At 30.1% G+C, this 18784-nt stretch overlaps 1 protein-coding gene across 5 annotated transcripts; it reads left to right on the top strand.

Annotated features, from left to right (window-relative positions):
• Positions 1-789: 789 nt before the first annotated feature.
• On the top strand, positions 790-18417 carry LOC128176227 (uncharacterized). 5 transcript variants are annotated; one of them, XM_052842442.1, is made up of 16 exons: positions 794-881; positions 4600-4635; positions 5948-6022; positions 6205-6258; positions 6385-6411; positions 6627-6689; positions 10927-11010; positions 11647-11673; positions 11835-11879; positions 12160-12207; positions 13253-13321; positions 13424-13477; positions 14495-14578; positions 14680-14827; positions 17288-17410; positions 17582-18417. In XM_052842442.1, exons 1-16 carry the CDS (start codon positions 846-848, stop codon positions 17842-17844), a joined length of 1236 nt encoding a protein of 411 aa, XP_052698402.1. In that variant the 5' UTR covers positions 794-845; the 3' UTR covers positions 17845-18417. The 5 variants fall into 5 exon arrangements, with proteins under 5 accessions (XP_052698557.1, XP_052698644.1, XP_052698402.1 ...); XM_052842527.1 differs by having other exon boundaries at positions 797-881; positions 14698-14827; XM_052842597.1 differs by lacking the exons at positions 11835-11879; positions 12160-12207 and having other exon boundaries at positions 790-881.
• Positions 18418-18784: the final 367 nt, after the last annotated feature.

Below are 18784 nucleotides of genomic sequence, written 5' to 3' on the forward strand. Positions count from 1 at the left end.
CGAAACGAAACGCCTTTTAATCGCTATTTAAATGCATAATTGTGATATCTGATTTCCTTTATAGCCGTACTTTTATCCCCGACACAGATTTTTTTTTATCAAACTTTTGTTATTTTATTACGTCACAAAAAATTCCCTTTTCTATTAGAATAGTTCTACTGCAAACTTAAAACAGACGGCCCTGGTTGTTTATATTTTATATAAAAACAAAATGTTTCTTATATATTTAAAATTCTTGAATAAAGTATATGATTTGTATGATAGCAAATATTAACATATTTGCAGTATCGTCTACGTAAACGAAATATGTATTACTCATAAGCTCAATTAAAAAAAAAATACCCTACAATTGCAAAAACAGTATTTTTTTAGCTATCTAATTTTTGCCATATGAATATACTGTCAAAAAATGGATTAGGGGCGCTTATTAAAATAGGCTTTTTTGATATTTCTTTATTGCTCTATTCACTGAAAACTTAGAGCAATACTTTAGGGTTTTTTTTTTAGTTTTTTTATTCATTATTTATTACAATTATCTTATTTTGATTTAAAAAATAATGAATGCTGCAGAAAAGTATTTAGTATAAAAAATGTTTGATTGTCTTAGATCACCTATTAAGAACATGTAAATAAATATTTTTTTTTGTTCTGATTTAATTTTCAAACATAAACAGGAATATTTGATCATATGTTACATGTATAAATTAAAATGACTCAATGCAAAAAATAAATATATATCATTTTTAAAGGATTTTCCAAAAGACCAAACGTATTCAGTTATGCATGGAACAACTAACCAAACATATGGGCCTCCTCAATAGATATTTAAATGTCTTCGCAAAGCGATGGCCTCATTTCATGGGGAACATTTAGACAACATGGTAAGAGGGAAGTTTTCTAAGTAAAAATAACAATATTCTTTTTTTTTAATTTGAAAGATGGATTAAGGGGGGAGGGGAGGGGAGGGGGTAAGACTGTGTTCACTAATGTATTTTCAAGTGAAATTTTTATATATCTTAAAAAAGGATTACTTGAATACACTTCAAGTCATTTTATAAAATCAAGACACTGAGATTCATGTGTGATTTGTTTTGTTATATATATTTAAATTACTTTTTTGTTCATAGAAATAGAAAAAATCCTAAGAGTCTTGATAATATGATTCAAGCAATTTTTTTTCAAGGTCGTCAAATGTTATTCCCCTATTTCAAGGACTTTTGCAGAATCGATCACGTTCCAACATTTCTAATCTGGCCCCAAAAGAGGAAGTATCCTAGTACTTTAAATTTTTTTAAGAATCTATGACCTAAATATTTCCCCCCCCCCTCCCCCGAATTATTTTCAGGTCCGTTCAGATCGTTTCACTTTGTATGTTTGATATTATCGGTACCAGTGTTATATTGATGGATTTCAACTGACTAAAAAGTCGCCGAGTCCCCCTCGGAAAGCTGACTTATGAATGAGATTTCTGTTGGGAAATTCCATTCTGGAGTCATTTTTCCGGTTTGTTATAAGATTAAAGCTATTTCCTTTGAAGATGGGGTCTTCCTTTCGACTCCTAAAGACTGACAACAATTAGGTAGGATGATGTTTCATCCTAAAGTTTGATACAGTTGCTTGAACTATAGAATGGGTTTTCCAATGTCATATAAATTTTATGAGAAATGAACGAAGGCGTTAATCCTTGGTTTGCACCTGAAATTCTAAAATTGTTAAGACAAAGGGAAGACTTTAATGGTGCATTTCAAAAGGAATGAACCTTATATTTGTTACACCATTTAAATATCCCATTCATCTCTAATAAGAACGGTTTTTTATTGTGACTCAGACATTATTTTTTTTAAAATATAAACCAGGAAGTTAATAATAAAGTCAGTCAATTATAAAAATAGTACAGCATTCATTATGAGAATCTGACGTGTGTAAAGACTATGACTAAGTTCATTCAATGTATTTATTGCATATGGAATATTCTACTTCCTGTACACCGTGCTTAAAACAAAGACGTAAACATAAACCGTAATGTTGAATTAGTTGGACGTTTTTATATATTATTCAGAAATTTTACTTATTCAGTACGAAGTAACTGTTAATTAATTCGTCATTTACTGAATAATGTTTCTTCCTGTGGAATCATTTGACTACATAAAGGTTTGATTAAAGCTGCTTGGTCCGATATTATATCAAATTTTGTGAACGCTTTTAAACGATGTTTATGCCGTGTATGTGCATAATAAAAGCTATTCATGTAGTTTTGCCAGTCAATTAAACTATATTTTATTGAATAAAATGATCTACAAAATTTGTTAACAAAACAAAGGACATAAAGAGGTACTGCGTTATTTCGCCTCATAACAAAATTTGCCACCGATGTCGAGGCAGCCACGGCTAAAGCATCGCTATATATAAAGGTTATAATGTTTTGGCAAATCAGAAATAAACCTGTGTTCATTTTGTTCACTAATATTTCTAAAGAGTACTTTGATTACCGTCGATACAAAACATGCGGGTTGAATAAACCCAATTATTTGGGGAACGAAACCAAACGGTTCCCCTTTCTAAACATTCACATGATGCAGTTCGGTTTTTTTTTTATATGCCCATAAAGAAATTATTTATTTACTCGAATATTCATAACTTTTAAAGGAGACTGATTCTGCTGATGTAAAAATGCGAAAGTCTATAACTTTCTAAAATAATTGGTTTATATAGAACATAATTTGATACTATAAGAGCGAAAAAAATCGGACCATGCAGCTTTAAACAGGAAATAGTTGATAGTTTTCATGCTTAACTCTTTGAAGAACAAGTAATTTATCCATTTTTGACCCTTCGACAGATGAGTTTTTCTATCTCCGGCCCTTGTGTTTCAAAATATTTCACTTCTTTAGATCAGAATTTCATGTTTTACTAATGGAGGCAACAGTTCTTAGCAATGAGTGCACTTTGGATAAACCGCGTGTCTGTTTTGATACCTGCATCACTAAAATTTGCCGGATCTACTTTTTTCATCTGTTCTGATTTAACACTATTTTTAAAACTGGAATTTCCAAGATAAACGCGGACAACAAAATGTAAAGTTGTGTCTGTTTAATTGTAAGCAAACAAAATACAACTTTATGAATATAAAAAATTGAAAGTTTTACCTTCAAAAATAAACAATACACATTATTTAAATCACTAAATAGAAAATAAAGCGTCTTCTCACAATTTCGTCTGCTTGAGATCAACGATCAACAATTACAGAGAGGCTGGCTATTCCAATTCCAGGAATTATTCATAACGAAATATAGGCACATAAACTTTCACGGTAACACCACTATTCAAATTTGGTAACGATGAGTTTTAAATTAACACACGTACATAATTGGTTATCAGCATCGTAAAGCAAAGCTATGAGTAGTGCATCAACTCTTTCGGCGTATTCAAAGCGGCAGATAATCAGTACCGCACTGACTATCTAGTTACCACAACATTTATAAAAGTCGCACAAACATACTATTATTTGTCGACATATCCAACGTTTTTCGTACACGATCACGTCTCCTTGCATGGTTATGCCCAGGTGCATTCCAGCGATCAAACTCGCATTAAAACCAGTTTTAACGAATCTTGCTGCATAGTGAATAACATCACACGCAATCGCATGTTTTTCCCTTTCGTTTTCGATTCAGTCGGTTCAGATATTAACTCTCTACTTGTGTTTCATCCATTGAATTCAGCTCAAAAGCTCTGCATCAGATGAGGGCACATCCATTTTGAATATTGTTGCTGTTGGTTTGTATTCATACGACCGCTTTGTTAAATTTTTTACATTTTTGATCAATGGAACTTTACATTTTATAATTTGAAAATATTTTATAAAATGATAAGAAATTATTTTTTTCATTAATGCGCTAGGCGCAATGATGAAGTTTTCCGGTCAATTTTTCCTTTGATACGTCGATCAATAAAAAAAATATTAAATTCATTTCTTAAATATTAAATACATTTAACGTATTTGAAGTAAAACATCACAAAGATTAACAATCACTGCGTTCATCTTAAAACGTACAATGTTCTATTCAATATGCATTATAAAATGAGTATATTATTCTTTTAAGATGGAATGCAACATCAATATTTCATTTTATGGATCGTTAGTATCATTTCTAAAACGCGATATCGTTGTTTAAAGGAGGACAAATACCAAATACAATTTTTTTGTTTAAAATTTTTTTTTTTGATAATGGGGAAAATACGTTTTGACAGCAAGTAACATACTCTAGAATTTGAAATTTAGTGTGAATAAATTTTGACATTAGTATTTGATAAATCATGTCCATTTGAGTCAATAACACGTTTTACTTTTTAAATGAAAAAAATATTTTTGAAAAAACCCATCTTTTGATCGTTTTATTTCAAATTTATAGATAATTTGTTTTTAAAAAAGAGACATGTCTTATTGAGAAGCAATATAAGACAATTAATGTGATGCCAAACCAAAGTTTAAATCTGACTGTATCAAGATTCTGTAATTTATAGAAAGAAATATGAGAATCATATATATATTTCTACCATTTTTTATCATTATTCCAACAATCTTTTTTTACTTTTCAGCCACGATCTAATGAAAGGCGAGAACGGAGTTATAGGGTAATTTTTGAATATAATTTCATATCAGATCGCTTAAAGTACATTCCATCCATTTAAATCATAGTTTTTATACGATCGCAATCACCAATTGCAAAACACTTTCTCTGTGTATGTTGTAAACAACATACAACACAATTTCATCTGTTTTTGTTGATCGCCGTGCGTCGAATGTTAATGATTGAACATGTTTAACTTCTTGAAAAATACAGGACCATTTTTTTTAAATGTGGCGTAATGCATCTTTGCAGGAAGAGAAACATACAATGTATCAGTTCTAAATTTAAGGGATATTGCTTTACAGTGGCCCTAGTGGCAAGGCAAAACTACCAAAATATGACCATAAACATATTCTCCCATTCTAATTCTGTACATCTGAAGAATAAAATTAATTTCATAGTTATGTTGAGCAGGAAGTTCTCTTTCAAAATAGTAAATTTCATGTCCCCTGCGATAGATGATTTGACTTCTGGCCGAGGCCAAAATGGTCATATAAACTAAATTGGAATAAGATTACTTGATTAAAACTAACTGCATATTTTGAAATATTCGTAAGCCCTATACTAAAATTTCACGTCTCCTCGGATAGGGGTTTTGATTCTAGGGCTGGCCAAAATGGCCATATACTGTTAATGTGTATAATGTTTAAACATTTTCTTCTGTACTTCTACTCAAATAAAATCAAAGCCGACTGTATACTTTTTAAAACAATGAATCTCTCTGCCAAAATTGTTAATTTCATGACCCCCAGGGTAGGTGTGTTGAGCCTAGGGCAGGGCTAAAGTGGTCATATTGTGTTAATGTATATTACTGTATGTTTATTTCTTTACTTGTGCTGATACTGAATTAAAACTGACTGCATATTAAAAAGAACATCTCCATCAAAGCGGTAAATTTTATAACCAGCGGGGTAGGGGTTTTGGCTGTAGGGCGAGACAAAATAGTAATATATTGTTAATGCATATATTTTCTTCTTTGCTTTTATTGAAACTGAATTGAAACTTGTTGCATATACAGAGATAACATAAAAGAGAATTGTGAATTCCAGACCCCAGGGTAGGGGTCGTAAATAAGTGAAATAAACATGCCGGAGTAGAGGACAGTCATTGTAATATTTACTTAAAAATTATGAATAAAGCAGTACAAATGATTTTTTTCTTCATAAATATCTTTAATTTAGATCTTTACCGCTGTAATTTAATTGTACAATTCGATTAAGTCCTCTCTTCTTTATTTTTATCAATTGTATAATAGTTAAATTTATATTCATTTTAAATTTTGAATTAACTGTTAAAACTTATTTTCCTTGCGGTAGGGTTCAGCATACAGCAGTTTTCAGGGTGTGCAAGAACCTGAAATAGATTATAAAGACAATACAAAAGAGAATGAGGTAATGCTAAAAGATATGGTACTTTAGACTTTGATTTATTGTTGTCACATCATTGATAAACAAGCAAGAGAAAAAAAATACGATAACTCTCCCCAATTCTAAAATATTATTAAAACTATCGTATAAGTTATAAGTCAATTTTTTTATTGTTTTGATAAAGTACCTGTTCTTGTTTGTTTAAGGTACCTGGAATTCATCAATCCACAGACTGTTACATTCCCCGAGGATATCGCTTTGTAGGTTAACTGTTGTATTAAAAGCATCTTTTTGCAATCAAAAAACCTGGAACGTTTTTTTAATAAATTAAAATTCAATTCAGCAAATATTGACCACATATTCATATGCACAATTATATATTATAGAACCACAGAACCTTTCGAGAACAACCGGTAAGTATTATCTAGGTTACATTTAATGAAACCTTTAAAGCAAAATTAGAGTAAATCTTAAAGATAATTATAAATACACATTTAAAAAAACGCCAATAAAACTCATTACAACACAAGTTCTTATTGCGATTAGAGATTAACATCTTGGATTTAATGTAAAATGGTCCATTTAACATAATCTTTCAACTGTAAGTAAATATCAAAACTAATTTTAGATACCACCATTATCGCCCCTAGATCAACAACAGCAAAATGTTAGAGGGACCGGTGGAGTTATGGTAAGTAATCAGATTTTAAACGGAGCTCATGTACCATTTTTGTGTGTAAATATTCACCGAAAGTATATAAATGATTAATATGAAGCACAGTTTTACGTAACCGCATTACGACGATTTGTATATTCACCAGAAGCTTATAAAATGTAGCATTTTTTACACACTACATGAAGTGTTATTATATTGAGATGTAAAGAAATATAAAAGTTTCCCTTGATTTGCAGTCACAGTACGATAGAAGAGGCCATGTGCCTTTTATGACAATGCATGGGTAGGAGTTACCACAATTATGTTGCTCCTCGAGAGTTTTAAGTTAAAAATCCGACATAATTTTGTAATAATTACACGCCAACCTCCCCTTTTTAATATCAACCCCCCCCCCCCACCCCCCCCCCCAAAAAAAAAACAAAAACAAACAAAAAACGAAAACAGTAAAGCTGTAAAAATATTAAAAACTTGACTTGCAACAATTTTATTAAAGACAATAGCATTAAAGCTTATATTTAAATCCTTTAAATATCAACAGAATGTACCTGGAATAAGAGGTTTTCGTTCACCCAACATATCCGGGGGCTCCGACAGCACAAATCCATCGGTAATTTAGCTTATGATAACTCTCTAAGATATATCCTATCAGACTTGACTTTTATTTTTTTTGTAAGAAAATATTCAAATTTATGTACTTTAAAGGAGTCAAATGATTTTTAATTTCATATCCAATGTATCTTCGATATACTTACCTAACTTTTACAAAGAAATTTTTCTGTTTACCACCAATTTTACGTAACTTGTGAAATTAAAAGGGAATAGACCTGAAGAATGTGTTTCACTTTTCAAATGAAATAATATGACAAAGTTCATCTCTATTTAAACAACAATTTTATTTTAACTCAGACCTAGTTCTTTATCAAAACAAGGAAGGCAAAATTTGTCAATTTCTAAAATAAGAGAGTTCTCATTATAAAAATTTGGCGTCTATAAATACATTGATTCAATTTATTTATAACATATGGAATAACCTGTTTCTTGTAAAGCGTACTGAAAGCAAACTCTTAAAAAAAGATGCAATTTTGAATTGGTTGGACATTTCAATAAAATATGTTTAAGCACAGTTTTGAGTCCGAAATTTTACCAGTACAGTATGAAGTACAAGTTCAAGAATAAGATATATAGTTTCTTTTCATTTAGAATCTATGGACTTACGTATTTGATTGAATGACATATCGCATTACAATATTATGACCTTTCAAAATGTTGATTATAAATTATCTTTGATCTTGATTTTTATAATGCTTAGTTATTGAAAGAACTAATAAGTGCTTTCATTTTTTCTAATTTGGATATATCGCTTGTTACCTTTTCAATCTATTTATCTTGAGCTGCATTTTTTTCTGCTCATGAAATCCAACATAATAGCACTGATACATTACACTATTTAGCTTGAACTCATTATTCCTTCAACAATATCGGTATTTATTTAAAAGTCAGTCGACAATAACATTTTAATGTGTCGGCGAAATTCAATCCTTAAATGTGTCACCAAAATAAAAGCTTTTGAATGTGTTGATAGATTTGTCCCATCATCGTTAGAAAATGGATGAAAAAAGGATCTTGTTTAGTCAGTATTATTTGCAATTCTCTGAAGTTGTGGCTTTAGGGAATTTCCTGTTTGAATCTACCAGGAGCAAATCAGTTTCCCCTTTAGTGACAACAAAGTTACTGGGTTCTAATAGAGAAAAAAACACTGCCCCCTTTAATTGCAGTAATTTAAAGCTATTTTAAGTAATTTCTTTTTTTCCCTCTTTTAGTCAATGAAGAAATATAATAGATAATGTAAATAAAAATGTCAGAATAATTCTCAAATCGAACAGTTATATCTGAGATTGCTTTATTTCCAATTGATTGAAATATACATTTTGAATTTACATTTTGAACTGAATTATGTCCACAGACAGACAAACAGGCGGTCAGGGGACAGAAAGACAGACAGACAGACAGACAGACACACGGACAGACGGACAGACAGACGGACAGACAGACAGACATAATGAATTAGATTGATGCACACTGAGTGTTTTTGATCCATACGGTAATTATGTCAAATTTTTAAGGTTAACCTTAAGACACACCAAACCTAGTTATGATACAAAAAATAAGCAGCTAAAAATAACTCTCAAGATGTATTTAAATGTCTAGTCGAAAAAATCGACACACTTTAAGGAAATCCTGCAACATGGTAAGACTTTTGTATTTTCTTAACATTGGGTTAATCACAATCGGCTGCTTTTAAGGTTGTTGATTGTATGTAAGAAAAACATTGCTTTACTGTTAAATTCTGCTTTATGTTGCATTCCGGGTAAGTGTTTATAAACCTTATCTTACCAAAAATTTTGAAATAAACTTCACTGAAGAATCGATTATAAATTTAAAAAAAACTAATAAATTGTATGGAAATTCGTAATGGATAAATTAATTTCATTTTATTGTGAGATATTTCTCGTTTCTTTGATCTTCAATTTGTTAGAGTTGGTAGGGAAGCTACGTATGTAGCAAAAATGTGAAAAACAAAGTGTAGGAGTATGTATTCCAACTTCTTTTCATAAATAACAAATGCTTCATATAAGGATTTCTTTGACTTTTATAAGGTGATCATGACGGTCAGAGAGATATCAATACCCTATAAAACCCCAAAGACTTTATGATATATTCACATATCGAATGTAATGTCACCCATAAAAGATTAAACATTGCATTGCTTATATCAACATTACAATAAATGAAATTGTTATTGTTATAATGTTATTACAATGTACATTATTTTTATCATGCAAACACGGATTGTGCCCGGACAATGTACGTCATAAGACACATCAATTTTTTTCAGTGTTAACAGCATGAATATAACGTTTTTTTGATAAATATTCCATCGAAAATTCATTTAAATATGAAAACAAAATTTGACATGTATTTTTATTACAGACAAAATCAGTAGTTAAGGCAAATATTGAAGAAAATAAGAATTCATTCTTTGAGTATAATGAGGTGATAATTTTGGTCGGGGCATGATTAAACAAATAAAGCCCAAAGGGCTTTATGATAGATTTGATTACTCCCCGACCGAAATTAAATATTATCACTTCATAATATTCAAAGAATGATTCCTTATTACTTATATTTAAATAATTTCAAGCTATCGTACGATTAAATTTTAAAAAAATAATTAAGCAAAACCCGCTGGCGCCTCAATTTGGCGTTATTTGAAGTTATGGGTTATATAGTACAAAAACAATACGTTGTGTTATCACAGACAAAGACACTAGAAAAAGTAAATATAGAAATTTACGCTTCAAGCCAAAAAATCTTGATATAGAACCATCGTTCGTGTTTGACGTACCTGAATGTTCATTTCAATATGTCGAATATTCTCTCTTAAAAGATTTCAAACAAAGTGTATCGTTTTGATATATTGCTTTTCAATGTCATCACCAACATCACAGTCGCACGAAATCCAAAATGAGACCCTATGCTTGACCCACTAGGCAGGCTGAAACAACAGTTTATTTTTTCCGTCGTTTCTTTTGTTTTACGTTTATTGAGAAAAATCTTTGGACTATCTTAAAGCATTGTCTAAAAGATGTTTTGTTTTCTTTTTATAATGCAAAGCTCAGTGTAAGAAAGAACCTTGGAGATCTTCACACGTTTAGCCATTGATTCAATTTGACAGGTGCATAATAATATATCTTACCTCCTGCTAAATTGAAAGAAAATCATTGGCTAACAACTGTCACGTGGAGACTATATATATTCCATACATAGTCATTAGAAAATATTACCCCCTTCGAGCATTATGACGTCATTTTGGAGCATTATGACGTTTTATGGAGGTTTTGTACTCAAATTGAAACTTGTAATATCATTATTAAAGCTTGATTCCCATTGTTTTATTTACTTTTTATCATTAAAGAAGATAGTCGGTAAGATATAATCGTAAGATGGTTTGAAGTTGACCTAATATGGTTAATGCATGGTCAGTAAATTCCACATGGAATTTACTGACCATGTATAAACTATATTAGGTCAACTATAAACCATGTAACTAATAATATTGTTATGGAGACCTATACACACTTTGTAACTGGTGCAGACGAACCAGAGTACTCACAAACTCAATTCAATATAAGGCCAACGTGTAATATTATCCTTAAGGTATTAACAATGGTGTTTGCTTTCATGTTGACAGAATACACAAGGAACGATCACCGGTGTTTCTCAGAATTCTAATGAATGTGACAACCCTGGAAATTCTGACCGAGTGCAGAAATCGGTACTTTATAGCAAGCATTTTTAAAAATTCACTTTGGCAGTTCAGAATATTTCCATCTTTTATTGAACGACTTTTTTGTTATATGCATATGCTTTTTATTGCAGTAGGGTTCTTGGTATGGTAATGTTTAGAAAATGCAAGGCAGTGGCGTTCATATAAGGCTTAAAATTTTAAGCCACATTAATTTTTTTGAATTTTGATACAAGAATTTACCTTGTTAACGTATTATTTAGAAAAAATATTTATTTCAACCAAAAACACATTGGAATCAATTACATGGGCAGTATATCAACTTGTTTAAAGACAAAATTTCTTTTATATCAATATTTGGTTTGGAAACCATTCCATAAACGATTTATACAATTTAGTTTTTGATTAAATGTAGTTTTTAAAAATTAAACCTTTAATTTAAGATTTAGAAACGATTTACAATATTTCTCAATAACTATAGCTTAAAGAATCTATAGGACAGCCAAGCTGTTTTGTCCCTCGTGAAAATCGATTGGCAAGATTCCATTTTAATAAAAATATAATTCAATTTTAACTTTAATTTAACAAAAAACTATTTACAAAGTAATTCCTCTTTTAATTTCTTAACTTCATTCGTGCATTTCTTAATGTCATTTTACATTGTAGCACAGCAGTACCTTTCTTCCACAACCAGTAAGTATATTCAAGCTTTTACCTTGAAGTGTATGATATGTTATAAATAAATCTGATATGAAGCGAATATTTTTTTATTGTTCAAATATCGAAAACTGTCGATATCATCAAATTATTTTATCAGTTTGCAAACTGAATGTTTGATTATTTTCTGTTCGTAGGTTACACCTTTATTATCTTTATCTCAAATACAAAAAAATATTTTGGTAAGTAATCTGAATTAAATCAGGGTGGAAGTACGTATATCATAACAGCTTCGTTGTTGTGTTTTAGTATCTAACTTAATGATATATTAGGATAAATATTTGAAATAATATGATAAATTTTTAAATTATACAGTCTTTAAACACAATAACTGCTTGATAATAAAGAATCGAGAATGTTGATTATGATTCAAAGGTGATCAACTTTTTATACGCTATATTTGTTGTCATGGTCAGCCAATTAAAAAAAATAAAAATGTTATGGTTTTTTTAAATGTTGCAGTCGCATTCTGATACAGAAAAAAGGCGGTTACAGTATGATAATGCATGGGTAGGTTTTCATCTTGATATTTTATACTTTTTACCTATATACATAATTCTTTAAGTTATTTATGTTATCATAATTATAAAAAAACTTGTACGAACATGGCATTTATACTTTTAATAGCTGCTTTACAAACATGTTATGTTAAAAAGGAGGGCAAGTTTTCAAAATATTTTAAAATCATCATTACAATAATTTATGTGATTTTCTTTTCGCTTATCACAATATAATATATGTCCATTCTAATACGGATATTTTATTAAAGATGAATGGTTTGACAACCATTCCGATGTTTTTTGCATTCAATTCACTTTTTATAGATTTCGTACTTGTCGGTTCATTATGTAAATTACTATCAGCTATAGATACACTTTATCCTCTAAAATATTGCGATGTTCAGTGGCCTTAAGTCTTGATAGAAATTTAAACCTTTTGATACAAAAAAATATTTTGATAAGTAATCTGAATTAAATCAGGGTGGAAGTACGTATATCATAACAGTTTCGTTGTTGTGTTTTTTATGCATCAAATATTTGACATAATATGAAATTTTCTAAATGTTACAGTCTTTAAACACAATAACTGCTTGCTAATAAAGAATCGAGCTCGAGTATGTTGATTATGATTCAAAGGTGATCACATTTTTATATGCTATATTTGTTGTCATGGTCAGCTGATTTAAAAAAATAAAAATGTTATGATTTTTTTTAATTGTTGCAGTCGCATTCGGATACAAAAAAAGGCGGTTACAGGACTGAAACGTGCCTATATTGAAAAAAAAAACGTTTCCTTTTATTTCATTCGATAGATTGACTTAATGTAATAAATAAAATCATTAAAGCATATCAGAGATGTATGATATTAGTAAAAAGTTATTAAAATATAGCTGGCCAAATATTGCTACTTTTTGTAGATCGGATAATCAAAATTGAAAATGCAACGTGATCAACATCTGGAAAACGGAAAAATAGAACAGGATAATCAATGTAGATTCATGTGAGTTTATGTTATATTCTTATCGTAATAAATACTTATATTTTCCTTTTTGTAGAATATTTTAGGAAAAGGAGACTCTAGGTTATCCAATCATTACGGACCTTCCGTAACCACAAAGCAGTTGGTAATGTTTTTTTATTACACTTATTATAGTTATAAGTACTGATAATTGATGATGTATCTTGCAGTTAATTTGCTGATAACTCCGAAAATTTGTTCCTTGTAGAATACTTCATACGTTTTTGTAGGGAGCGTGCAAGAAACATCACGAGAAGTCAAGGTGAGGTCCTTTTCATTCATGATAGGCTGAATTATACGTAACGATATTTCTTTTACTCTGCATATAAGAAATATAGACACGCATCTTCGTTTTTGAGTTTAGGGAGGGGACTAACACAGACTTGCCCTTAGTAATTTCTATAAAAGAAACCCGCCAAATCCCCTAATCTTCAAAATTTTAATCCATAAGGAGAAGGTATGAAGCGTGGAAAGTGATGACCGAATGCACAAATATTAAAAGAAAGTTTTTCATCTGTAAACTTGAAACTCCTAGCCGTTGGAGAGAGAAGGTGTGGGACCTATAACTTTTATTATAGTGATTTTTTTCTAGGCATATTAGAAATATATACTCGTAGCACTTTTTATAAAGTATGGGGTGGGGGCGCCAAGGGCTGACCTACCCGAAATTCTAACACGCCTTTATATATATAAGTACTAAATCTGGAAGTCTTAAAACATTTAATTTTCTTTACGTTGATGTAATTAATGTCTGTTTTTTAAACTATGCCCCCTTCCGATGCAACGTGCCTCAAAAAGGGGGCGAGTTTCTTAATCTTGTTTGATTTTGAACCATTTAGTTAAAATTGAGACAAAATTTCTCCAATAACTTTGAATTTAAGTTTTTCAACCTCTTTTTCTGGGATGTTTTCATCAGACATATGTATGTGTCAGTGATACAAGTAGGTCTACATTGGACAATTAATTTACAAACTGTTTATTTTAATTAATTAACATTCTAAATTAAATACACTGTACCTGATTCGATTTATCTTTAATTATAACTTCAATTTTAGATTTACATTTGTAAACTTTTCTTAATTAATATCATAACTTATTGTTTTATATATGTAACTTAAATTTTCGTTCTGTAACTTCAAACTTTTCTCAAATGTGGTTCTAAATAAGCATGAAAAAAATTAAAAAGTACATCCATTTAATGAACATTATGGTCGTAAACAAAATGAATAAAAATACCGACAACTTTCACTTTTGAAATGAGTATTTACATTTATTACAGTTACCCCCCACACCTTCCTCGGGTCTGACAGATGACACTAGCCAATATTCTTTGGACACAAAGGATTATAAGCCCAGATCAAAAGTAATTTTTTTCTCGCTTATAGAATAGTTTTCAAAAGGTTCTTTTTGGAATGTCAACGGTAAAAAAGAAAGGATGAATATATTTCTTCCTTTCTAAAATAGAAACCTTGTTTTTTGAAGAAAATATGCAAGTACCTTCTCTGGATACTCATAATTCTCGGTATCTCGGCTGTCGTAGCGATATCCACTGTTTATTACCAAAATAGCCAGCCTAACCAGATTACCAATAGTATGGAGGCACAGATAGATGGTAAAAACATATTTACTTTAATTATCGTACAATGTCTCGATTTCCATCTTTAACATATATTCATACACAATGAAACATGTAAAGAAGAGTTGCAGGTCTAACATAGTGCGTATATACATTGTGATATATTTAACATTGATGAACATCAAAATCTTTTTATAAAAATAGATAAAAATATAACACAATTCAAGGCAGCATTAAGAGATTTTTGTAATTGACCCACAATATGATTTAATGGAATATTTTTTTTTTCGTATTTTTTTTTTTTTTATCAAAGCTGAATAGCATTCATAAATAGGCACCAACACACGGGTATAAAATCCCTTCAGATTCTTTATATCGAATTGCACACCTTGAAATTATGACCAGTGCCTTACGTTCATATATTTCGCTTTTTTAAGTGCATTTTCGTTGTTTGCAAAAATTTGACTTACATATTTGATGTTTCTTTTCTCCTAGCTTAAAAAATCCTTAAAATAAAGAATTGAATCATTAATGTGTAACATGACCATGTAAGCAGTACTTTTACACAATTGAGACTTGTACAGTGAAATACTTCAAACTGTTAAAAAGACAGTGGTTCTTATCAGAAGTTTGTAGTTATAGCGGCGGGGGAAGAAGAACAACCCGGTGAACTCCTACAAGGACTTGTGTTTTAGAAATAAATTAACACCAACATAAATTTTCATGCAACAATTGATATTCATATATATAACTCAGAACAGTCATATCTAAGAACAATCCCCTCCTAAATTGTATTTGAAAAATCCCCCAAATTTTAAATACTAGCCTACATTGTACCGTTTTTAGTGTATTACCATATTAAAGGGGCATGATCACGATTTTGATAAAAATGTATTTTTCCGGTTTTGATATTTTTTCAATGCTTCAGAAAGCCATTTTTAATCCTCAACCAAAATCTGAACGTCAGTTGTCGAGTTATAAGTTGGATACAGAAATCACCATTCTTTGTTATGTAAACACGGCTCGTGCCATGCTTTTGTTTTAATTCGTTCAATAAACCGTTCCTTGCAATTGTCACATTCATCTTAGGTCTAAGCCTAGAAAATTCAAAATGTAAAGAAATAACACAATTTAGGCTTTTTTGCATAACAAAGAATTGTGAGCTCTGCATCCAACAATAACTTAACAACTGACCTTCAAATTTTGATTGACTATTAGAAATACGTTACTGAAGCATTGGACACATTAAAATAAAAAAAAATCAAAGTACTGAAGTACTGACGGGAGTTGAATTTATCGATTATCATTTATTCAAAATCAACGATATGTGATTTTGCATGGCAAGTAGTATCAGTAATCGAAATATTTCTGAAAAATTGTATGGATCCAGGCAACATTGAACTCTTGTCTTGTTCAACCAAACGCTCGGCTGTCTCCGTTTATCTCCGACAAGCAAGAGAGACTGTTTTGTCGGATATTATTCAACAGCCAAGCGTCTGGTTGAACGAGACTACATTGAACTTAAGCGTAGGAATACATACAACTTTAAAAAATATCTAAACTGTTTGTACAATTTAAAATCTTATTATTTCCATGGTATTAATAAATACGTTTTTTTGAAAAACAATGCCTCAGAATACATAGCATCGAATTTATCGATTATTTTTCAAGAACTAAGTGTTGTCAGCGGTATTGATTTGTGCTTAGGTCCAAACACTGTTTCACTTTCGCTTTGCCCGAGTAAGTGCATAGAAGAGTTGATTAAAATCAACTCCCAATAAATTTTTACAAAAATCATGACCATCCCTCTTGAAACGATTATATCTTATTTTGAAAATAAACGACCAATTAATTTTGAATTAAGGTGGCTCACTACAGCATGAAATATTTTCTCATATCAGCAGAAAATTATTTGATTATGATAGATATCATAATGGATAAAAAGTATTTAAGTCTAATAGGCAAAACATGTTTAATTTTGGGTGAAATTTACATTTTCAAAAATTTAATGAACAAATGCTCCATGCAGATTCGAACTCATGATCTGCGGTTCAGAAGCCAAATACTTTAACCACTGAGCTACGACGATATAAACCCCAATCGAACGATATAAACAGTGTAACAAAACATTTAAATCTCTATCTTATGATGTAGTGTCTTAAAAATATAAGTGCAGGTGTTGTGAGGTACCTTAATTTTAGTTTTAGTTTAATTTAAACGGTGAATAAAAACTGACATAGTGACTTTTATCCCCGATTTTAATCTGAAAATAATGGTTAATCAAAAATTTAGGAAATCATGTGTATTCAAATTTGAATGTTTACATTGTGTGTATATATATATATATATATATATATATATATATATATATATATATATATATATATTAATATATATATATTAATATATATATATTAATATATATATATATATATATATATATATATATATATATATATATATATATATATATATATATATATAAATTTTTTTCAGGTACCAATGAAATTAACAAAACCCTCGGTATTGTATTAGACAAGTTTAGTTCAATCAAACAGTCGATAGAGTCCATGAAGTCACTTGTGAAAGAAATCAACAAACCACTAAACAGGGCCCCAGGTATGTTCATTGAGAGAGAGAGAGAGAGAGAGAGAGAGAGAACAAGAGAGAGAGGATGTGTGTGTGTGTGTGTGTGTGTGTGCGTGTGTGTGTGTGTGTGTGTGTGAACTTTTTGTTTTATCCTTAGCGTTCATTTTAATCAGTTGTAATAATAAATATTAACTTCTTTAGCTTACACAAGTAGTGACTCTTTATCGGATTCATCGAATTCAGGACAGTGTCGGAACGATACAAATGGTGAATGTGTAAAGGACTGTACTTTCATGTGTCGTGGGGACTATCAGTCCTGTGAGACATGTATAGGTTATGTCACTTGTGATCATGGAAAAATATTTAAAAGAATCTGTGTTAATCCCAGATTCAATATAACTCTTTTTTGGGATGACAAACTCAAAGCATGTGAATTTAAAAGCAGTACGTGTTACTATAAGTGACAAAATACGAAATTTTATTAAGATGTTCAGTAGTCGATGATACTTGTGTATTTTAAACAATAGAACTGTTGTAATAACTTCATGTATTAAAAAGTTTCACGCTGTAGATATCATATAATTATATAATTTAATATCTTTTTTGCAACTGAAGATTTTTCTATCTAATCATAAATTATTGATATTTTAAACTAAAAGAAGCTTCCTGTCCTAGTTGAGACGGTGGTTTCTTGTTGGTCGAACATTCTTTCTTCTGCAGTATATTCATAAATACACAATTCTTTTTTTTCATAAGTAAACTTTAAATAATAGGAGATGTTAAAGTGACCAGATAATAATACAATGTGAACAGTGTAGATGTATTTAATCATACAAATGAGTTGTTTTTAATGTTTCTGTTCGTAAATTTGTGTCTCCAAAGAATACGCTATATGTTTTGTGCATTTCTAATATGAATTTGTATATATGCAACTTGTTGTAGGCTCGTATTTAACACACTAGGAACAATATGAGAATTAGCGAATCCTTGATTTTGAAACATGTCTTCTTTCAGTCAAATATTCATATGATGTTTAATATTTGTTTTGTATTATTTTTTGATATCAAAATTCGTGTAAGTTACATCGAAAATGGTACATATAAATCAGTAATTTGTATGTCGGCAACGTATTGCTAATACGATGTTTTATTTTATTTTTTCAGTAATTACCAAACACTTTACATATGTGTTTTAACAAAACATATAATGAAAAATGGATACTCCTTTTCAACTCTTTATTCCATTTTTTTAAAACCATAAACAAAAAGTTATTATAACTTAAACAGTTACTGATTGTCAATAACCTTCAATTAAAACTTGTCAAAAAGTAAATTATCACGAAGTTGCCTCCCCAATTTTGGGAGCATGTAAAGGAAGGAAATTAACAGAAAAATTGAAGTTATA

Source organism: Crassostrea angulata, chromosome 1 (genome assembly GCF_025612915.1).
Source record: "Crassostrea angulata isolate pt1a10 chromosome 1, ASM2561291v2, whole genome shotgun sequence".
NCBI classification, from domain to species: domain Eukaryota; kingdom Metazoa; phylum Mollusca; class Bivalvia; order Ostreida; family Ostreidae; genus Magallana; species Magallana angulata.